This window comes from Myodes glareolus, chromosome 10, assembly GCF_982192425.1.
Source record: "Myodes glareolus chromosome 10, mMyoGla1.1, whole genome shotgun sequence".
NCBI classification, from domain to species: domain Eukaryota; kingdom Metazoa; phylum Chordata; class Mammalia; order Rodentia; family Cricetidae; genus Myodes; species Myodes glareolus.
In genome coordinates, this window is record NC_142035.1 from 33,924,552 (window position 1) to 33,948,931 (window position 24,380).

The 24,380-nt window shown below is 42.9% G+C and overlaps 1 protein-coding gene across 1 annotated transcript in view; it reads right to left on the reverse strand.

Annotated features, from left to right (window-relative positions):
- Dtd1 (D-aminoacyl-tRNA deacylase 1) overlaps positions 1-24,380 on the reverse strand; it is a 186,853-nt gene that overhangs the window by 113,636 nt on the left and 48,837 nt on the right. The window contains exon 4 of the mRNA XM_048455508.3: positions 20,566-20,672. Within this exon, the coding sequence (XP_048311465.1) occupies positions 20,566-20,672 (107 nt within the window). The remainder of the gene's footprint in view (positions 1-20,565; positions 20,673-24,380) is intronic.

Genomic DNA, 24,380 nt, shown 5'->3' on the forward strand with positions numbered 1-24,380 from the left:
CCTGAACCGCAATCAGGACCATATGGCTCATTAGCATGCAAGTCCCTCTCCTCAGACATCTGATTCCATCAAGGTACAGACTAAAGCTTGCAAAGCAGCAAGAGTCCCCAGTGGAGATTCCCAGGCCATTCTGGGCTGTCTGTTTCTTCTTGAGAACAAAGGCCCAAGGAAAAAGTATCACCAGAAGGTCAAAGACAACAGTTAAGCAACTAGGAAATCCTCTGTGTGGCCAAGAGTCAACACCACAGACAGGCAGGTCTATAAACAAGAGAGACACAAACTTCCACCCTGATGGGTAGACAAGGAATCCAGCGGGTCCGTGACAAGACCACATGGCCTGGGACTCCCAGGAACCTGGCAGTCAGTCTTGCTTTGACCTACTCTTCTGCTCTCAGCTCCTGAAGGGCCTTTATGAGGGAAAAGGAAGGAAGGGGACACACTGGGCATTTTGTGTGCATTTCCCCAGCCTTTAAAAAAGAGGAAATGAGGTGAATGTATACGGGTGTGTGTGTGTCACATTGTACCTCATAAATATGTATGATTGCTACATCTCAAAACAGCAATTTAAAGACCCACAAAACCTCCACTAAGGCAGGTATGCAGATTTTGTTCTATGTATTGAGATACCTAGTGGAGGCCAAAGCAGGTTAGAACTGGTATCTAAGTGATGATGACCTTTGTCCAGAACTTGTGGAAATATGATGCCCTTGGAGCCATGCGTTTGCTGCAGGCAGTCCAGGAACCGTGGGCCACACTCACTTCTTCCTGCAGGTGTGTGAATTAGGAGACAGGATCCTTCTTTAGCTCAATAAAACTCCTTACACTGTTAATAACACTTCTCCAAATCCCAGAACAATTAATTAATTTATCTCCAGAGAATTACATTTCCCTGGTTTGGCAAAGTAAGCTGAAGTCCAACCTGGCCCTTCCCCTCCCTTGGCTTGCCTCCTGCCACTCATGGTTACAAAACTGATTTACCACAATTTATCCTGGGACTGAAATGGTTCAGGATGCCTTTCCGTGTGTGTGTAATCTCACCAACAAGCAAGCAAGGGATCCAATATAAGGAATGAATCTAGACAGGTTCCAAGCAGTTCATTCAGGTCCGTTATTCTTAACCCTTGATTCCTCCTCCCGTTTCATTTTATTAAATCCTATTAAGGTAGACATGAAAGAAATCTAAAGGAAAAGTTGGCTGAGCCTACCTGGTATTGTATTCATGAATCGTATCTGGAAAGTAAGCCCACACTTTCTGTTGGTTTTCTTTATCTGACATTCCCAAAATATCTTGCTTTTAAAAAAGCTATCCACTTTTGAGGCAATTGTATCACTAATAATAATTCTCACTCAGTAAGACACTAACTTCGAATAAGCCCTAGAAAAGCTCCTTGGTTCATCCTTTATTGAATATATGATAATTTAACAACTTAAAGATTCCAGAGCCAATATCAGCATTTGTACAGTTAGGTGTTGTTATACTATTCTCTGTACCTTTAGCAAGTTTTAAATATCTTTATTTTTTCAATAACAAATATTACAAAGAAGCAATTTTCTATTGCCTTGAAAATCAAAATCTACAAAAGGAAATATCCACAACGATTTTTGTGTCACTTTAATAATAGCAAAAACTTCCCAATAACTCCATAAATCCACCAAAAGGAGAATAGCTGAACAAAACACAGTCTATTCATAAAATAGAATCCTGTCTTGCAGTTAAGATGAGGTAACCAGCTGTGTGTGAAACAAAACTAGTGATACAGCAGGGTGGGTGAGAGCGAGCTTTAGAACAGGGCTGTGTGTGGTCTCACCACTTAGCCAGGAGCTTCTGTGTGTACACATAGAAGACACACAATAAATATGTGCATGTTTGCACGTACACACACACAGATGCACACTGCATCTAACCCTAGAAGAACATCATATAAACCAAAGCAAAAGACAACCTTCAAAACAATGCCTGTATCCTACAAAAGCGGCTCATGATAAAAGGATGAACTAACTTAGGGTAAAGGACACTGCAGATACGTGACAATTAAATACAAGGCATGATTCTGAACTTGATCTTTTCACTATAAAAGACTTTATGGTGAAGGGATCTGTGAATTGAAATCTAGCAAAATAATGGCAATTTTCTGATTTTTCTGGGAGTTGAGGAGTCCTGTGAGAGACAGTCCTTATTTTCAGTAAATATATTAATGAGTGTAGGGGCCGGGGGCATCAAGTCAACAACCTACTCTTAAATAGTCCCACAAAAAAAAGTTCTCAGTAATGTTCTGCCTACTTGTCTGTAAGTAGAAAAATGTGAATAGTTGACCTCAAATATGAATGTTAACTCAAATGGCCATGATGGATAAATAAAATACTATATATATATATATATATATATATATATATATATATATTGGACTGTTATTATGTCATTAAAATTTTGACCCATGCATAAGGTTTGACATGGATGAGCCTGGAAGACATCATGATAAAGCAAGCCAGTTACAAAACGATATGTATTGTATGTTTTCACTCAAATGTTATATACAACAGCCAGATTCAAAGAGAAGTCATCACTGCCAGGATCACAGGGGAGAAATGGAATTGTTACTTAATGAGTCCAGTTCCAGTTCTGAAAAAGGACATCGCTCTGTGATGCACTGCTGTAATAATGGCTGCAGACAACATGAGTGTACTGCTGTCACTGAACTGTGTGCTCAAAATGCATACACAGTAAGTTCTGTGTTACATACGTCCCACTGCAACACATGAAACTGCTGTCTGTACACCAAGAGATAGTACATATTCTACAGAACAGAGCAAATAGCATATTTTATTAAGTCCAGCGAGAACTCAGTGGCACTCACTCATCAATAGTGCTACCTCAGAGAAGATTAGATCAAGTGTTTTCAATATATCTTAAACTCCTTAATTTTTCAAAGAATATTGATTTTATGTATTATGTATAAAAAAACTGATAAAAATGCTATCTTCTGGGCTTACAAGAAAAACAAATGATGGAAAAAGAACTGTCTCTATAAAAATACCTTTCTACCCAGGAATACTATTAAAAACTCACTGTTAAAAAAAAACTTTCCTAAATTGGCACTTTTCATTCATTACATGTTTGCTCATTTCAAATTTAAAAATAATAATAATTGCAATAATAAGAGGCTCATCCCAGGGGAAATGAATGGAGCAAAGGGACAACAATTGGGTGAGGGGAGAAAAACCTCACAGAGACCCAATCTGGAGTTTGAATGAAATTCTATAGGAACTGTATTTATCCCCTGAAGGTTTCGTGACCCAACAATGACACCAACAGTTAATAAAAGCCTTTGCCCTCCCTCTGCAGTCTAACAACAATGCCATTTCTGAAAGGAGCCACTGCCTGGGGGATATGATGTGGGTATCGTGTTCCTGACAGAGGAGGAGGAGTGGAAAATGGAAACAAGGCCACAAACTTAGATCTTTCCATTACACAGAAATTGAGGCTTCCGGGCTTCACTTTCATGATTAAAAATAGAAAAAGAAATTGACTTCACATTTTATGGAAAGTAGTCAAAGGAATAAATTTCATGTGAAGAATCTTCACAGAACTGCAATGCTTTTGTGGTCCATGGTGACCAAAAAAAAATCACTAAGATGGCGGAACCAGTGGGGTACAAAGCGGGAAGCAGCCTGCAAGATGGCGGGACCAGTGGGGTACAAAGCGGGAAGCAGCCTGCAAGATGGCGGGACCAGTGGGGTAGGCAGCGGCCTGTGAGACAGACTCTGAACCTGCTACAGTAGAAAGGGCTCTAGAGTTCACAGCAGAGCTGCTGCCTTCATCCTGAACGGCGGTTGCACCTCTCTAGCTGCCACCTCTCTTCTGAGAACTACTTCCTGCGATTTCCAGGATCAATAAACACCAGGGAACATACTTTTTCAAAAATAAATCTTTTATCTCTCTGACAAGTTCCAAAAACTTATTCCGAAAAAAAATAGATTCTGACAATATTAGCAAAAATGGTGTACATAAATCGAATTCAGTATAAATGTTTCTTGAGCTTTTATAATATGTTGTATAATTCAAGGGTTGGTTTGCATTGTAAGGGAACAGGGCAGCAGTGAAACATCTGGCTTCCCACTGAACTAAAGGAGGAGCTGCGTCCCTGGAACATCAGATGGGTGTTCTCATTTTGTGCCCAGCCTAGGCCCAAGGGCAAAAATTACACCCTTGATTCCAAATGCATAACCTTGTCATAGATACACAATGGACTCCCTCCACCTCCTGATGTTCAGACCACAGAATGAAAGAAATCTGACATGAAACATTGAGGAAGAAAAAAATAACTTCTATTGTAGGAAGTGATATGCCTCCATATCACACTAGAGTCTCTCACTCGCTCACCACCTGCTATTGTAGCCTTCAGTGCTCTCCTTGACATGCTGTCTATGTATCCTGTCCTTCCTAAATCTACAGCATCACCATCCATGGACATGTGCTAGCTCTTATTGTTCTAGTAACGCTCCAGCCCACAATGCCACGGTCAAAACTGCTTTGCTGTCTAGTCCTAGATGCCTTGTTTCATCAGGCCAACTCACAGCCTCATTTCCTACGGCCTCCACGGCACTCCGCGCTCCAGCTCTCTGGCCTGAAGTCTGTGTTTGCTCATCCACATTCTTCCTCCAGCTTCGCATGCAGTTTGCTCACCTGAACTCGGTCTCCCTCCTCAGCACCTGTGCTTTTGAGATAGCAACATTTTCTATATCTAATTCCATTTTATTTCTTCATATTATCACAATTTCAATTATACTTATTTTGTATATTTCTCCACTAGTACCTTGTACTAGTACTGTGTCCCCTTAGAACACGCTTGAGATTCAGAGTTAAACCTACATGTAGAACCAGCACAGAGCACATATCTCATAAGCAGCTGCTGAAGGGCTATTTAGGTAGGTGGTTAAGTAAATGGACTGATATATGAAGGGACAACTTGTTGGACACATAGGTAGATAGACAAATGTATAAGTCAACAAGCTAACTAAAACCTTAATGCACGTGAGCTTTTTGTCCAAGTGCATTTCTGCTAGGGAGCAGACTCCATGCCATGTAGAGAGAGTCAAAGCGAGAAGGGTGTATCTGGAAGGACTGGGGTAAGCAGTATGAACAAAACACTATCTGAAATGGATCCTAAAAGATGGGAAATATTGTGGCTACAAGATGGCTCTGTCCATAGGTAAAGCACAAGCCTGATGACCTGAATTGGATCCCCAAAGACTAAGGGAAAAAATCAGATGCAGCGGCGTGCATCTGTAATCGCAGTACTTCAGCAGTGAGATGGGAGGGTGGCTTGTCCAGAACACACAGCACAAGCATGACCAAGGCCACACACTCATCTCAGAACTCGGTGTGAGGAGAGGACCAATTCCAAAATTGTCCTCTGACCTCCACACATGCACTGTGGCATGCTCCCACATTCACCCACCCACCCACCCACACACACACACACACACACACACATCACACACACACACACACACACTAATAATAATAATAATAATAAAAAGGGAATGGGTGGACAGTCAGGGACAGAGAAGGAATTCATTTCGGTGAGTGAATAGAAATACAAAGGAGGGTAAAAAGAATCATAATGCTTATTCAACAACCAGCAAAAAACTGCAGGAGCCTGGTTTACAATTGGCTGGGGAAAGCTTTTACCATGAACTCCATAGGTAATAATACACTATAAAACAGGAACATTTAACAATGCCTAGTGTGAGTTTAAATGTAAATGATCACCAACTGCCCAGGGGAACATCAGCATTCATGGATTTCAAGAAATTGCAATTTTCATGCAAAGACTAAGATGTGGATCATCCTGGGGTTTATTCTAGTCCCATTAATATGTCAACAGAAGAGTAAGGCAGTCTATACCCAGTACTCCCCACAAAAGAGTGCTATAAGTCACCTTTTGAGAAACAACCCCACTGTGTGGCTATTGAATAATACCCATGTTGAGTTCATTGCTTTCAAGGAACAAGTGATTCACTAACGCATGCCTCAGTGCCACTTGGTGGAGTGGCCAGTCGTCAGTCATTGATGTATTAGGTTGTTATCTCTATTGGATTTTCCCTAATGCATTGCATTAGGTGTCATATTCAGGTAGCATTTTCATCACTGCATGTATGGGAATGGGGTTAGGAGACTCAGGGGAGCACTGACAAAAGAGAACAGCTTCATGTGTGACCTCCATAATCCAGCCCAGTCATCTTGTTCCCCAGCAGCTGCACAAACACAGGTCACGGACTATTTTTAGACACGATGCAGCAGGGAGGGAGAGAAGAGTGGCCTGGAGGAGACGAACACCTGAACCAGATAGAAACAGCACTGTCAGATTCCCTGTGGTCCAGCTGCTCTCAAATGTCTGCGTGCTTGTGGAGAACATGATTAGAAACAAAAATCTACTGTCTCCTGCACCCAACATCCACACATGCCAGAGCCCTGGTTCAGACAGTGTGGGTAGGCTCAGACTGTGCATTTAGCAAGTATCCTGGGTACCTGTATGGTCTGAGTGCTCATTGAAGACTATCATCGCCCACGGTGACTCTGATGGAGACACAGCAGCCCCCAGTTCATGAGCATCTTCCAGGTCATTGGAAAATATGACAGAAGTCCTTGAAACTCCTCTCCCTCCTTTCTTCTCTCTCTCTCTCTCTCTCTCTCTCTCCCTCTCTCTCTCTCTCTCTCTCTCTCTCAAACACACACACATACAAAGACACACACACAAAGACACACAGACATACACACACAGACACAGACACACACACACACACACACAAGGCTAAGCTCAGAATAGTTTGTGACCCTCCAAAAGTCCACTTTAGCCAATAGTCTCTTAAAGACTGGCTAGATTTAAAATAGCAAATGCCTTTTCAGTCATTAAAATGACCCAAAAATGTATTAATTATCTTGGCAAAAAAAAACTTATGTAGTTCAGTGTTTTAGGTATTAAGCACATCTTTAAAGCAATTACAGCAAACATCCTTTCCAGTGCATTCTTATTCCCATGCTGAACTGCTTCACACGGTTCTACAGAACACCACTGAATAGCAGAACAACTCTTATAATTAACTAATTGACAAATCACTTAAAAGTTAAGGATTCATAACTAAAATCTTGGGTCTCCATGATGGAATCATTGCTATGTTGAAAACATGAACCCAGGGGAAAACAGAAGTAACCAATCCTTAGAAACAAAAAAAGATGCTGTACTCTTAGACAGATCAAGTTCATTGTTCATCTACCACAAGTGAGACCAGAGAATAAAGTAACTAAAACTCTGCCCAGAGGCCACATGCAGGAACAAATGAAGGGCTTCAACTCTAAGGTACTAACCCATTAGTGCCCTGAGAGATTAGTTTAAAGCAAAATAGGTGCTTTGTCTTAGTGCGATTAGAAATGGTTTGTGTGTCGGAGACAGAAGGAAAGTGAAGTATACTTTCAAAATTGTCATCCAAATTCCAATCACAGGAACAAACGCTTCAATTTCTGCAATTTTGTTAACATGGGCTATAGATTCAAAATGGTAAGAGGAAAGTCAGTTGATCCAACTGTCAATCAATGGGCTCTCAAGCAGAGAGGCACAGTCACGTGAGTCCTGGGAAGACTTTTTCTTAAGACTAAAGTGGAGTAACTCAGGACAACTGTCCACATGGGGTGAAAAGATTGAAACAAGGGGCAGCAGGTGGTGATGGAGGAATGACCGACCAACCTGCCAGGGAGCACCAGAGGAGTCCTGACGACTGACCCATCCAGGAGCACCAGAGGAGGCCTGAGCAACCTATCAGCCTGGGAGCCACAAGCAACCCACACAGGAGCAGTGAACAACCCAAACCATAGCCCTGCCTCCACCTCAAGGAGTGACCATATGAGTCTTGGGTCCCCGTGAACCTTGGGGAGAGATCACTAGAGGTTCTGCTCTGCCTACACCTGAAAGAGCCACAGCCCCCAACTACACCAATTGGAAGAAGAGGGACCCTTGAAGCATAGGCTCCACCTATACTGATTGGAAGATGATCTGGATAGACAAAAAGTAAGAATACACTCGGCAACATAAAGAGCAATAAGGCACCACCAGAAACTAGTGGTCTACAACATCAAGCTCTGAACACCTCAACACTGATGAAGCAGAAGAAAAGACCTTAAAAATGACTTTTGGAAAATGATTGAGACCCTTAAAAAGAAAATGAAAAGTGCCCTTAAAGAAGTGGAGGAAAAGACAAACTAAAAATTGGAAGAAATCAACAATCCCCTTAAAGAAAACCAAGAAAAAGCAATCAAACAGGCAAAAGAAATTATTCAAGACTTGAAAACTTAAAAAAAAAAAACTTAAAAAGAGACAATAAAGAAAACACAAAATAAGGGAGTTCTGGAAATGGAAATTTTGGGTACACGATCAGGAGCCACAAATACAAGCACAAACAACAGAATAGAAGAGATGGAGGAGAGAACACAGGTGTTGAAGAAAGAATAGAGAGAATAGAGGAAATAGATTCACCAGTCAAAGAAAATGTTAAATCTAACAAAAGCTTAATAAAAAAATCCAGGAAATATGGGACACTATGAAAGGATCAAACCTAAGAATAATAGGGATAGAAGAAGTCCAACTCAAAGGCACAGAAAATATATCAACAAAATCAAACAAGAAAACTTTCCTAACCTAAAGAAGGGCATGCCAATGAAAATACAAGACGCTTCCAGAACACCAGACAGGTTGCACCAAAAAAAAAAGAGAAAAAAAAAACTCCCCTCACCACATAATAATCAAAACACTAAACATAGAGAATAAAGAAAGAATATTAAGAGCTACAAAGATAAAAGGCCAAATATCATAGAAAGACAGACCTATTAGAATTACACCTAACTTCTCAATGGAAACAATGAAAGACAGAAGGTCCTGGACAGTCATTACGTAGACACTAAGAGACCACAGATGCCAGCCCAGACTACTATACACGGCAAAACTTTCAGTCACCATTGATGGAGAAAACAAGATATTCCATGACAAAACCAGATTTAAACAATACCTATCCACAAATCCAGTCCTACAGAAAGTACTTGAGGAAAACTCCAACCCAAGGAAGTCAACTACATACACAAAAACACAGGCAATATATGATCTCACAGTAGCAAATCCCAAAGAAGGGAAACACACACACAATACCAACAACAACAAAAACAAAAATAATAGGAACTAGCAATCACTGGTCATTAATATCTCTTAATATAAATAGGTTCATTTTGCCTATAAAAAGAAACAGGCTAACAGATTGGTACAAAAACAGAATCCATCCTTCAGCTGCATACAAGAAAAACACCTCAACCTCAAAGACAGACGTTACCTCACAGTAAAGGGTTGGGAAAATATTTTCCAATCAAATGGACCTAAGAAACAAGCTGGTATAGCTATCCTAATATCTAACAAAATAAACTCCAAACTAAAATCAATCAAAAGAGAAAAGAAGGACATTTTCTATATTCGTCACAAGAAAAATCCATCAAGATTAAATCATAATTCTGAACATCTATGCCCCAAATACAAGAGCACCCACATTAGTAAAAGAAATATCACTAAAGCTTAAATCACATATTAAGCCCCACAAACTAAAAGTGGGAGACTTTAACACCCCACTCCCACCATTGGACAAGTCTGCCAGACAGAAACTTAACAGAGAAATAAGGGAACTAGCAGACGGTATAACACAAATGAACTAACAGACATCTATAGAACATTCCACCCAAACACAAAAGAATATACTTTCTTCTCAGTGTCTCATGGAACCTTCTCTAAAATTGACCACATACTCGGTAACAAAGCAAACCTCAACAGATACAAAAAAATTGGAATGACCTCATATATCTTATCAGATCACCACAGTTTAAAGTTAGAATTCAACAGCAACAATAATTTTAAAAAGCCCACAAACACATGACAATTGAACAATGCTCAACTGAATCAACAATGGGTCAAGGAAGAAATAAAGAAATTAAAAACTTCCTAAAATTCAATAAAAATGACCACACAAAATACCCAAACTTATGGGATACAATGAAAGCTGTTCTAAGAGGAGAGTTCACAGCATTAAATGCCTACATAAAGAAGCTAGAAAAATCCCAAACTAGTAAATTAATAGAACACCTGGAAGATCTAGAACAAAAAGAATAAAACTCACCCAGAAGGAGTAGATGGTGAGAAATAATCAAATTGAGGACTGAAATCAATAAAATAGAAACAAAGAAAACAATATAAAGAATTAATGAGATAAAGAGTGGGTTCTTCAAGAAAATCAACAAGATTGACAAACCCTTATTCAAGCTAACCAAAAGCAGAGAGAGAGAATATCCAAATTAACAAAATAAGGGCAATGAGGAAACTCGGAGAATCGTCAGGACATACTTTAAAAACCTGTACTCCACAAAATTGGAAAAATTAAAGAAAATGAACAACTTTATGAATAGGTACCACATACCAAAATTACATCAAACAAGATAAACAAATTAAATAGATCTATACCCATAAGAAAATAGAAACGGTCATCAAAAGCCTCCCCCACCAAAAAAAGCCCAGAACTAGATGGTTTCAGTGCAAAATTCTACCAAAATTTCAAAGAAGAGCTAATACCAATACTCCTCAAATTGTTCCACACTATAGAAGCAGAAGGAACACTGTCAAATTTTATTTTACAAGGCTACAGTTACCCTGATACCCAAACCACACAAAGATGTAACTAAGAAAGAGAACTACAGACCAATCTCCCTCACGAACTTTGATGCAAAAATACCAAACAAAATTCTGACAAACCAAATCCGAGAACATATCAGAAACATGATCAAGTAGGGTTCATCCCAGAGATGCAGGAATTGTTCAACATATGAAAATCCATCAATGTAATAATCCACCATATAAACAAGCTGAAAGAAAAAAGGCACATGATCATCTCATCAGATACTGAAAAAGCCTTTGACAAAATCCAAAATCTCTTTGTGATAAAGGTCTTGGAGAGATCAGGGTTACAAGAAACATTCCTAAATATAATAAAGGCAACATTCAGCAAGCCAACTGCCAATACCAAATTAAATGGAAAGAAACTCAAAGTGATTCCACTAAAATCAGGGACAAGACAAGGCTGTCCACTCTCTCCATGTCTATTCAATATAGGACTCCAAGTCTTAGCTAGAGCAATGAGACAACAAAAGGAGATCAAGGGGATACAAATTGGGAAGGAAGAAGTCAAACTTTCGCTATTTGTTGATGATATGATAGTATACATAAGTAGCTCAAAAAATTCTACCAGGGAACTCCTACAACTGATAAACACCTTCAGCAATGTGGCAGGTTACAAGAATAAGTAAAAAAAAAAAAATCAGTAGTCCTCCTACATATAGATGATAAACGGGCTGAAAAAAAATCAGAGAAATATCACCCTTCACAACAAACACAAACAACATAAAATATCTTGGTGTAACTCTAACCAAACAAATAAAAGACCTGTATGACAAGAACTTTAAGCCTTTGAAGAACCAAATTGAAGAAGATGTCAAAAAATAGAAAGCTCTCCCATGCTCACGAATAGGTAGGATTAGCATAGTAAAAATGGCAATCCTACCAAAAGCAATCTACAGCTTCAATGCAATCCCCAGCAAAATCCCAGCATAATTCGTCACAGACCTCGAAAAAAGAATTCTAAATTTCATATGGAGAAACTAAAAACCCAGGGTAACCAAAACAACCCTATACAATAAAAGAATATCTGGAGGCATCACTATCCCTGACTTCAAGCTCTATTATAGAGCTACAGTAATAAAAACAGCTTGGTATTGGCATAAAAAATAAAAAAGACAGGTAGACCAATGGAATCGAATTGAAGATCCTGATATTAGTTCACATACCTATGAAGACCTGATTTTTGACAAAGAAGCTAAAAACATAAAATGGAAAAAAGAAAGCTTCTTCAACAAATGGTGTTGGTATAAATGGAAGTCAACATGTAGAAGAATGTAAATAGATCCATACCTATCGCCATGCACAAAATTCAAGTCCAAATGGATCAAAGATCTTAACATAAATTCATCCACACTGAACCTCATAGAAGAGAAAGTGGGAAGCACCCTCGAACACATTAGCACAGGAGACTACTTCCTAAATATAACCACCAGTAGCACAGATACTGAGAGAAACAATAAATAAATGGGTCCTCCTGAAACTGAGAAGCTTCTGTAAAGCAAAGGACACAGTCAACAAGACAAAACAGCTGCCTACAGAATGGGAAAAGATCTTCACCAACCCCACATCAGACAGAGGACTGATCTCCAAAATAAACCAAAAACTCAAGAAACTAGACATCAAACTACCAAATAATCCAATTTAAAAATGGGGTACAGATCTAAACAGAGAATCATCAACAGAAAAATCTCAAATAGCTGAAAAACACTTAAAGAAATGTTCAGGTCTCCTGAGTCCTGGGAAGACCAGCTAGCCCTGTTGCCCTGCTGAGCAGTTCTTCCCAGAGAGATCCCTCATCTGGCGTTGGATGACGATACAGATGGAGGCCCGCGTTGGAGCACCGAACTGAGCCCCCCAAGATCCAAACGAGGAGCAGAAGGAGGAAGAAAATGACGAAGGACTGCGAGGGATACTATCACCCACTGATACAAGGGGTCGGATCTAATGAGAGTTTACCAAGGCCAGATGGACCGTGACTGAACGAGCATGTGATCCAACCAGATTCTCTGAATGTGGCCGGATTTTCTGAATGTGGCTGGCCTGCAGTCTTTCCGAGAAGCCATTGACAATGACACTGGGACTGGTTTCCTCTGCATATACTGGATGTTTGGGATCCAGTCTGTTTGGATACTCACCTTCCTGGACCCGGAGTGAGGGGGGAGGAACTTGGACTTCCCACAGGGCAGGAGACCCTGACTTCCCTTGGGGACAAAGAGGGAGGAGGAGAGGGAGGGGGGGAGTGGGAGGGCGTTGGGAGGAGGGGCGTAAATGGAAACTTTTTATAATTTAATAAAATTACTAAAAAAAAAAAAAAAAAGAAATGTTCAACATCCTTGGTCATCAGGAAAATGCAAATCAAAACAACTCTAAGATACCATCTTATACTAATTAGAATGGCTAAGGTCAAAACCACTGATGACAGTTTATGCTGGAGAGGATGTGGAGTAAGCGAAACACTCCTCCATTGCTAGTAGAAGTACAAACTTGTACAGCCACTATGGAAATCAGTATGGCAATTTCTCAAAAAATTAGGAATCAATCTACCTCAAGACCCAGAAATATCATTTGGGGACATATACCCAGAGGATGCTTAATCATACTAAAAGAACATTTTCTCAACCATGTTCATAACAGTATTATTCATCATAGCCAGAACCTGGAAACAAGCTAAATGCTCCTAGACTGAAGAACTGATAAAGAAAATGTCATACATTTACACAATGGAGTATTATATGGCAATAAAAAACAATGACATCTTTAAATTTGCATGAATGGACAGAAACTAGAAAAACCCATTATGAATAAGGTAACCCAGGCCCAGAAAGGCAAATAGTACATATCCGCTCATAATTGGATACCAGACATAATGCAACGGTAATCAGTCTACAGTCCACAACCCCAGAGAAGCTAAAACCCTTTTCCAGAAGCAGAGGGAAGCAGATGCAGAGATCCACAGCTAATCACTGGGCCAAACTCCAGGTGAAGAGAGGGATGAGGGATAATATGAACAAAGGTATCAAGACTATGATGGGGAAACCCACAGAATCAGCTGACCCACGCTAGTGGAAGATCACGAACTCTGGACTGACAACTGGGGAACCTGCATAGGACCAAAGTAGGCCCCGGCCCCCGAATACAAGTGGTGTGGCTTGGGCAGTATATGGGGCCACTGGCAGTGGGACCAGGGTCTAACTCTAATGCATGAACTGACTTTGTAGAGCCCATTCTCTATGGAGAGATATATCTTGCTCAGACTAGGCACGGGTAACAGCGGGGGCCTTGGTACTGCCTCAACGAGGTGGTGGAACAAAGTTGTCTTCCAGGGGAGGCCTTAACCTCTCTGAGGAGCGGGTAGGGGCTGAGTAGGGAGAAAGAAAGAGAAGGGAGGGGAAACTGGGATTGGCATTAATAAATAAATGCGATTTTTTGAAAAAAGGTCAAAACAAAAGGGACACCTGGCAACTCTCCCCAGGAGGAGAGTCTACCTGGAGACATGCAGTGGGCTCAGCCTTTCCAACTGTGGGATAGTATTTCATGGGTAGGCATTCTGCTGGGTACTGAAAAGGCCTGGTGGACACCTGACTGTACTGGCAATGGGCAGAGCTGAGGATGATCAGGAGCCCACCCACTACCTGACCTACTCCCCACAGGGCTGTTATGATTTCATAGCTCACAGAAGAGCAGATGTGTAGGCTAAAAGAACTAAAAGCCAGGCAGACTTCCTCGTGCGGAGAGAGGTCTAGACAGTCGCTAGCCTCGCCCTGATGGGAGGCTTTCAACAGAGCAGGCTAGATCCAGAAACCAGTGCCGCCAGAACGCTGGCCATGACAAACACTGCACAACAGCAACACACAAACTGTGTGATGGAGGAGCGACTCCCAGGCCCCTACATCAATGCTTTCAAAATACTGAAGCATAAATAATGCAAACTCAGCCAGTATTTCTTCAACAAACTAAGGTGTCAGGACAGACTACTGCACTGTGAGTAAACAGCAAGATCTGAGTTCCAAGTCAGCACCTGGACCTGCGAGCATCCTCCCAGGGCAAGTCAAGTACCAGAGCCTGTTGTGAAGAGCCAAGGGATCCTAATCTAGAGGCCATGCATAAAAAAAGAGCAGGAAGGAGAACAGAAGCATTTCTTCCTGAAAAGGCAAACTGGCCCCCAGGCAACTCTTCCTTCTGGATAGCACTCCTCACTGAATAGGACCCTCAACTCTAGCTCCACAAAAGGGCAGACTGTCTGGACACCAGATCCAGGCTGTCTGGCAGAAGCTGCACTGCCCTAGCCTGTCTGCATCACCTGAGCCCCATAGCACTGACTAAAGGCTGCTCCTCTCGCCAGAAGGATAAACAATGAGAAGTTCACCCTGGTCTATCCTACACATTCCCTCCAGATCCTCCTGACGCCTGCCACAAATGTGTCAGGTTCTACACTGAAGGTCCAGGCACAGGGATAGACACTGGCTGAGAATCATACAGAGAAAGTTATAGGCAAAGCAACAGTAGTACTCAAAGAAGCATAGAATTAAAACCTCCATAAAGTTTAAGGCACCATTCTGCACTAGCCAACTCTTCCAATAATCTGTCAATAATCACATGAGTTAATGCAAAGACACGTTAGTTTCATTTTTCTAGCTTTTTCCAGTGTTTCTACTTAGTCAAGTTTTCAATCAGAGTAAATAAATAAGAACATAAATGGTCATATTATAAAATGGTCATATTATGAAGTGGGAGGGCTCTGATCCCCAGAGCAGAACCCTTCCATTACCCAATGCCTGCCTCATTAGGAGAAATATCCATCTGCTCTCACCCCCTTCCGTGAGGGTCAGGAAAATAGTCCCCATTCAGGAAAGGTCACTTAAATTTAAAACAAGAAAAGTATCTTCCTCCAGGACAGTGAGCGAGGGTGTGCATCTCCTACCATCTAGGCATCTGCAGAACTTATGCATCTGCAACCACACACTGTGTAAGCATCAGGATGCTCTAGAATCCTGTTTTCCCACAATGGGCATTAAGGAAGCAGCTCCCACTCAGTTTGCACAGCCTGAGACCCTTGCAAATGCCATACAAAGGAAACATGGATGCTCTTCTTCCAGCCTCTTTCCACCACCACACTATATCATGGGACCCATACTGCAGCCTATAAAATAGACAGGCATGTTATTGATATGACTGTACGAATGGCACAGATGTTACAGTGGCCAGTCCCAGAAACAAGCAGAGTTCCGGCTAAAGCAAGCAAAGTGCTGCTACCTTTACCAGCTCAATTTTGCCCATTCATTACCCGTTAATAAAGCCCTGGGATTCCTGAAAACAAGAAGCTACCTTCACTTCAAGTGCAAGTCTGAAAACAACTGGGAATCCCTTCTCTCTTCATCATGAATGTCAGCTGAGACCTCCTGCTCCCTGGAGGCTGGCCCAGCTCAGTAGCAGTGATAATGGCAGTAGCTGACTTAGAACTCAAGACAATCCATAAGGAGGAGCTTGTGAGGACCCACCACTCATTAAAGGAAAAGGGCAGGTAATGACTGCTGGGAAAGGAGTGTTATTTCTGGGTGTGCTAAGTTGTTCATGCTCCAGGAGACATGCTCATTCATGCCTATGCAAGCAACCAAATTCAGTGTATCTCACACACACACACACACACACATGCACACATGTACACAAACACAGGTGAGAAGCTTGTTGGGAAGAAGGGTTTCATCAGGGCAGGGAAGGAGATAAGAGAAGATAATGGGGTAAAAATGACCAAAACTCATTACATGAAATTGTCAATAAATTTTTAAAGAACTCTTTATATCTGAACTATGTATTCAATATAATACATATTTCTATAAATAAAAAAAAGACCTAAGGACATTCCCAGGCAGCACAGCCCACGCCTGCACACTCAAGTGAGACATCCCTGACACACTTCCTGCAGCACAGCAGCAAACAAGATACAGTGCACACAATTTAGGAGGAATGAAGCGGGGGGTAAGCAGAGAAGCAAGAAGATATTGGGAGATGGCAACAAGTCCTTGAAGTAATCGTCAAGGCAGTGTGGCAGTGCCTGGGAAGGGCACCGAGAAGCTCCTCCTCTGAGAAACCAGCCTGGTTGTCCTCTTCTTGGACTGGAGAGGGAACACGAGTGAGTGCAGCAGCAGGAAGGCTAGTAAGACAGTGCAGGACAGACGGGGCTGCCGTAGAGGCCACAGAGACCCTCCAGCTAGGGTTAACTACATACATGCTTTCTGAAGGCCATAAAGGGTTGGAATTAGCTTAAGCTGTGTGGCTGTGACATTCCCTGTGGGGTTCTATGCTAACTGGACCTCTTTCGTGCTCTCTGAACTTCCTGGTTTATGTTACTCTGAATCCATGTCTGAGAGCAAGGATCAGGGGTCATGCATGACTGCCCCTTCCTCACAGTACCCAGCACACCATCACATGCAGGCACACAGGCACTCACAAGCTTACACACACACAGGCATTTACAAGTTTGCACACACACACACACACACACACACACACACACCTTGTTCATCTGCACAGATGGCTGACGGAGTTGATATTTCTTAAAAACTGGCCAAAAGAATAATTTTTCGGTAACAAAGAAATGTGCCAAACAAATGGTTTTTCCATAATGCAATTGTAGAAATTTGGAATAGAGAAATAAAACACTTAGAATTAAAAGCTTGCTTGACAGAAACACATGTTTTTCTATCAGTAAAACAAATTTGGCTGAGCTCTTTCTGTCCACACAGAAGCAAGCCAAGACACTGTCTGCGGGGAGAGGAAGCCCCTCTAGCTGAAAGGGAAAAGCAACGGGAGGCCACAAGCAGAGGAAAGCACCAGGGTCACATTGGCCCTTCTGTGCCCGCTGGCGCCACCTGCTGGAGAGCCAGAGGATGGACATCTGCATGAGTTTCTAGGGTCAGGAAAAGCTACAGATGTGAAATTAGACAATACATGAATTTAAACAGAAAGAACCTTAAGGACGCAGGAAGTCTTCTTTAACCTAATAAATCAACATAATTTCTTCAGATGGTTGAAGAACACCATTTGAGGCTCTATAAGGGTCTTTGTGGGTTTTGTATGGTACATACTACAGGTGTACAACATGCCATTTCAAAAAACTGTTTGGAATGAATAAAAAAGCTTCATAACCAAAATTTCCCTAAATACAGCTAAAGCAGAATAATACATCAAAACTACACACTAGCAATCACGTAAAACCAAAGGAACCACCAGAAACAGGAGGAAAACCCAGACACATTGCCAAATTGTAAAGAGTGGTTTCCAGGACCAAGGAGATCACAGAGGCAGGAATGATTGGGATGAAGGACAAGGAAGGGGCATGAAAGCTGTCATGAAGCAGGCCAGCAAGCAGGCAGTGGAGACCATGAGCCCTCTGAGGGCAGAGTAGGCGGAAGACATTGGTGAACTCACTCTGGGTATCTAAGTACAGTTGAAAGCTGAAGGAAGACCAAGAAGGCCTAGCATGCATGAGACACAGGGATCAATTCCCAGCGCCAGAGGAGGGGAAACCCAGTAAGAAGAAGGTGATGGGTAAGCATGCAAGGCTGCCAAGAGCACGGAAAGGGAGGAGTCTAGTCCAAGCCAGGCTGGCTGCATGGGATGTGACCTCTACCGCCACAAAGGGTCTAATTTCAAGGAGCAGTTTGAAATTCTTTTCTTTTTCAAGCATATTATCATTTCCCAGAAACATCACAAAGTTCTGAATTCCTAATTAAGGAACCTCTGACTCTAAGAGAGCTACACAGGAAGGGAAAGGCTGCTACTGCAGGAGCCAGGTGGCACAAAGGAAACCACCCCAAGTCGTTCTGAACAGGGTCCTTATTACCATTTCACTTTGGCTCTGGCCCAAAAGGAGAGGCTGACCTTGGCCCAGAAGAGAAGCTTTGCTGCTGGACTAGAAGGCGGTAGGGGAAGAACAGCAGGATGGGTACTATGTGCTGACCTCTTTCCCTGCAAAGAAAGAAATGTCTGCCACGACCAGAAGAAAGACAGATAAGGGAAGGGTAAGGATTTCACAAAGGATGGAAAAATCTGGTAGACTGCACCTTAACCAGTGCAAGGTTAACATCACCGCAGTGAGACACCACCTTGACCAGAAGGCAAAGTTAACAACACTGAGATGAGACAACACCTTGACCAGGTGGCAAGGTCAGCATCACTGTGGTGAGACGTAACAGTGCCATACACCTCCTCAGTCGGCACTAGGAGAACAAGATCACAGGCTGAGACTCCTGTCACATTGCAATGCCTTGCTGTAACCACAAAAAAAAAAAGAGAGAGAAACGGTTTATAAAACATACAACACATATGAAAGTGCCACGGTCGTGAAACACAAGGAAAGACCAAGGAACTGGCACAGACTAGACAACTGCAATTAGACACCATGTGGAACACTGCACAGCTAAGCAGACACTAGTGAAACTGCGTGTAGTGCCACCTCCCTAGAAGATCTAGCCAAGATGACGTGGAAGAGGAGGCAGTGACAGCGACAGCTGGGCATGGTAGCTCAGGCCTATAATCCTGGCATCTAGAAGACTTGGGGAAAGAGAACTACCAGGAGCTCAAGACCAGCCTGGACTACAAAGTGACACCTTGCATCAAAGAAGGAAGAGAGAGAGGGAGGGAGGGCTGGTGAGTTCAAATAGGGCTTACATGTAGTTATTAGTATCTTATCGATGTTAACTTCAGTACGTCGATCACTAAAAGTAAAGACTACACTAGGGCTCTGGTTGGCTTTCCTGTAAGTCTCCAATTACCTCAAAGCTTGCATTTCCATGTGGATTCTTTTTGTTTGTTATTTTTTAAAATGTTATTCAGTAAGGGCTGGAGAGACGGTTCACAGTTAAGAGTAATGGCTGCTCTTCCAGAGGCCGCAAGTTCAATTCCCAGCACCCACATATGCCTCTAATGCCTCTTCTGGCATACAGGTGTACAAACAGACAAAGCATTCAGACAGACAGACAGATAGAATGTTATCGGTAATGGCGGCACCCTCAGGTCCATTTTGAACCTTGATGCTATTGCACACATGGTCCTACTTCTCAGCCAATATAAAGTATTAACACTGGCTTTCTACAGAAGAAAACCATTGCTCCACACCAGTTACTCAGCCCCAAGTTTCCATCACGGCTCCCCCAGATGAATTCATTAGTCCACTTTACAGCATCCTAGCAAGGAAAGGATGCTAGGAAGAAGGAGCGGAAGCACACCTCAACCCACCGCCTGTAGTGACTCATGTCCCGATCAAGTGGATACATTAATTAAAGCTTTTGTAAATGTTAAGCACAAAGGGACAATGTAAGTTTACAAGGACGATCACACATCTCCTTTCTCTATTTTAATTACATTTTTCCTGAACACTTATAAAGTTGGCAGTAAATCCAGGTCAGATGTTGCTTTAGAAAAATGAAGATTTTAAGAGAATCCTGAGTGGCTCATCTACCCACACCTTGGACAAAACCCAATCCAGGTAACCACTCTGACTGAGCACGCGGGCCAGGGCTGCTGCTCTGCTGCCACCGAGTGGCAATTGGGTGCCATGACGCCTAGTCCAAGAACAGCCCAAAAGGAAAAACCAGACCTTTCTAAGAACATTTTCTCTGCACAGTCAAGCCTGCCACAAGTTCAGGAGTGACTGTGGCACACATTCTTGAGAAAGCGAAAATAAATATGAGGCTGCAGCCATGAGGTGTTTCCTTTGCTTCAAGACGAGGACTACTGCAGAGACCAAGGCTAAGCCAGGGCCCATTTTACCCAGGAGACCATGGCAGTCTCCAGACTTCAGGCTCACCTGCTTTGGGTCAGCGTTAGCAGCTCCAGGAGCAGGAGACTCCAGTTCTATAGTCACTGGTCCATCGTTCTGAATGTGCACCTGCATGTAGGCACCAAACTTGCCATCTGAAAGAATAATCAAAAAAAAAATTTAAGAGTTGGAGACCCCAGGCTTATCTGTCCAAAGACTACATGTACAACAATGTAATAAAAAACCTGGGCAACGGGGCCTACCAGCCAACACAGAATAAAATGGCCAGCTTCGTGAAGGGTGGGGGAGGGAGAGGCAGGTAAACAGCACCGATATTACAGCCTACCCAAATGAACTGGCAAGAAAGATCTGCTAACACCAAGATGGACACACAGCATGAATAAGATGCCATGTCCATGCTGGGAAGGCAAACTGGCATAGCCAGAGGGAGGCCATTTTAGCCCCAAATCTGGTAATGCCTCTTCATATCCATCCCCTCTGCCTGACCCAAGTTGAATCGTTCTCCGGGAACCATGGCTTCCACCACCACACCACAGTCTTCCCCTCTGGTTCTTCCCACCCAGTTTACTCCCTCCTTAGTCTCACGAGGACTGAGCAAAACAGACACATCAACACTGGCTTTCTTCAGAGCACAAACTGCAATCCTAAGGCAGCATTAAAAGCACCCAAGGAGCCTGCCATCTTTATAGGCAGGGTAAGCTGGTTCCTGATGGGGAGCCAAATGTGCCCAAATAGTAGTGACTTCCTATGACCTCCAGGGGTTAAGGTGGCCACTCAGACCAACCGAGCCTTCTTCTATCTGTGTCGCACTAGCTAAAAAGACATCAGCTGGGAAGGAAATCATGTGTTTAATTGCATGCTAAAATTATGGCTACAATTAGTAGCAAATTTCACCATCTACACTCCTCAGGGAAGCTGCAGGCAGACTCAGGAGGAAGGAAATGATTTCCAACCTTGAATTTCTGTTGCCAGGATATACGGCGCATGCTTCACCATAGTTCTCATTCCAAGTGGTGAGAAATGATTTTTCTTTTCCTGTTTTTCTTCAGCTGGGAACAGAACTATTATCTGAATTTCCATTTGTACACACAATAAATCCAAAGACAGGTTTTAATAGGTCTTAAAATGGTAACTTTTTTTCCAGTCCAGATCAAAGGGTGAAGTCCCTAAGAAAAATTATACTAGCCAGGGAAAATAAATACACTTTTAAAAATAAAAGACAAGAACATATCTACAGAATTACATCTGGTTTCATGCGGTGATATAATTGAGTTGTTCTTAAATATAAGTCTCAGGACTCCACCCAGAGCTGCAGGACAAGCACGTGTCAAACATGTCTATGCCACATGTTTCAGGCACGAAAACACCAACTGGGGCCCAGCATCTACAAACTGGTCTCAAACAGCAGCTGCTTAAGGTCCCTCCCAAGCAGTCTGGAAGGCGAGCACTTCACATCAGGATTCACTGGTACTTGTGAGGCTGGTACCCATGCCCCTCTAGATAATTCCCAACTGATTTCCTCCACATACCAACAAGACCCACACTGCCAACCTGTGGCCCAATAGGACAGTCACTGTGAATGCAGTGAGAACAAGAAACCTTGGTCACTAGTGCTAATGTGCCTGTCACCGGCCATCATAGCATCTGGACAACCTGGGAACCAGCCCGGTCAATTTTCCAAGGGCGGAGGTTATTGAAGAAAAGCAGAGTAAACAAGAGGCGTGTGATGCTGCTTCCTGGCCTGGTTCAAGGGAAAGTTCTACTGTCCAGAACATGGCCATGACCCACTCACTGGAACTTGACCCGCTCTCAAGACTCAGGGGACATGGTACTAGACAACAGCCTTGGGCTAACATGAACCAAGCCCACACTACAGGCAGTTTCCTGCTACCCAGGAAGTGTTCTCAGCGCCCGAATTTCTTTTCTCTTCCACTTTGGATCTGTTCAGAGTCCAATCAGGGAAGGAGGAGTCACTACTGGAAACCCAACACTGGGTACACAGGCTGAGACATGAAGAAATCAAGCAGAAGAATGGCATGGGGAGAAAGAATGCATTCAAAATCAGGTTACAGAAAGGTTAAGCTGCAGGGCTTTGATGTGAATCCCCAGGACTGTGTAGGCAGAGCTCGTGGAAATGGCACTGGCAAGCTGCTGGCATCTGGAGCAGCTCTACCCTCATGTGCAGAGCCTGCTTCCATGGAGACAGCCGTGCTTCTCAGCATCCCTGCCTCCTCAGAGGACATGGCAACACTAGTGGACCACACTGGGAAAATGATTACAACACAGCAATGGATGCCTGGCTCCAAGCAACCTGAATGGCAGTGGCAAGGGCTCTAGGATCCTTCCGCAGAAATCAGAGTCTTCAAGAAAGACGCCTCCTTAGGCTTGTCAGCACATGAGACAGTATGGGTAACCAAACTCCTCAGAGTAAGAACAGCCAGGCCTGGGCATAGAGCTCCATTCTACAATGGAGGCCATGGAGGGATCAAGAGGGGCAAACCCTAGACCCTTACAGATTCTTCCAAGCCCAGGATCCCTTCTGAAAGTGTTCTGCTTAGCTGTACTACTTCCAAGCATTGAGGTGTCCCAGACCCAGGATTTCATGGCAAGAGATACTAGGGAAGGGGATACACCTGTGGCCCAAGATAAACAATGCTAAGTTATAGGAAAAGGCCACCCTCAAACGCAAACCATAGTGTCAAAAACATGTTTCTGAAGGAAACAAACATTTGGCTGGTAAACACCTAGGACAAAAATTGACCTCAACTGGGCAGTTAGGATGCTAACTGAGCTTAGGTGCTGGAATCATGGACTCACCGCAGACAAGCACATCTTGTCTGACACAGATTCTATGAATGTCTCTGACAACTGGGCTTTGCTCGGACACCTTAGTGTTCTTCTGCAGTCCCTAACAACATTCTGCTTAGAGAGCCTCACAGGAAGTATTAGGCCACCTCGGCTCCTGAAGGAGATACACTGGAGCCTATGTGGGAATGCTGGAGTGTTCGAGCTCTGAAGGACCCACAAGGGCACCTTTGTAACACAAATATGCAAATATGTTGGCCATGGCTGCTAAATGAACCCATATCAGACCAGTCATGGACACCTCTCCCCTGAGAGAACTAGGTAGGAAACCACGGAGGGTCTTCTGAGCTCAGAATTCACTTCTTTGAACTGGAATGTGACAAAGAATTTAATCTTGGTCTGTAATTTCTCCCCAGGTCTATAAGAAAGGTAGAGGATTACATTCAACTTCTATACATGCCCACACTGCTGACGCTGAAGATGGTTTCCTCGTATGTCTTAGTCAGATGCGTGTTCTATTCAAACAGTCCTTTAACCTCACAGCAAAACTTCTGCTGGGCTGAGCAGAACTGGTCAAGATGGCTAGCTGCAACATAGGAAACAACCTAGATACGTCTTTCCCAGCCTGGTGGCCTCAGAGGAGCTTCACATCAAGACCCAGGTTAGAATTTTAGGGGACAAAGGATGCAGAGCAGAAACATCCTCGGAGGCTCAAAGGTGGACCAGCCGGAGCTATGACCATCTATCTCCCTAACAGGGAACCCCCTTGGCCTGAGGGTTTCTCTGCTCAGAAACACCCTCCATCTGTTCCTGTCCCCCCAGGAAGAGAATGGCAATCCTTGAAAAGGCATAATGCTTTCCCCCACACTCCATTCCTACCCCACACAGGAACAAAGACACACACACACACACACACACACACACACACACACACACACGCACACACTGTTGTCCTTGTAGTTACTGTTGAAAATTAAGCATACCATTCAAAGCTTTCCCAACCTAAACCACTCCAGGGAACTGCTAACTGCTGTGAG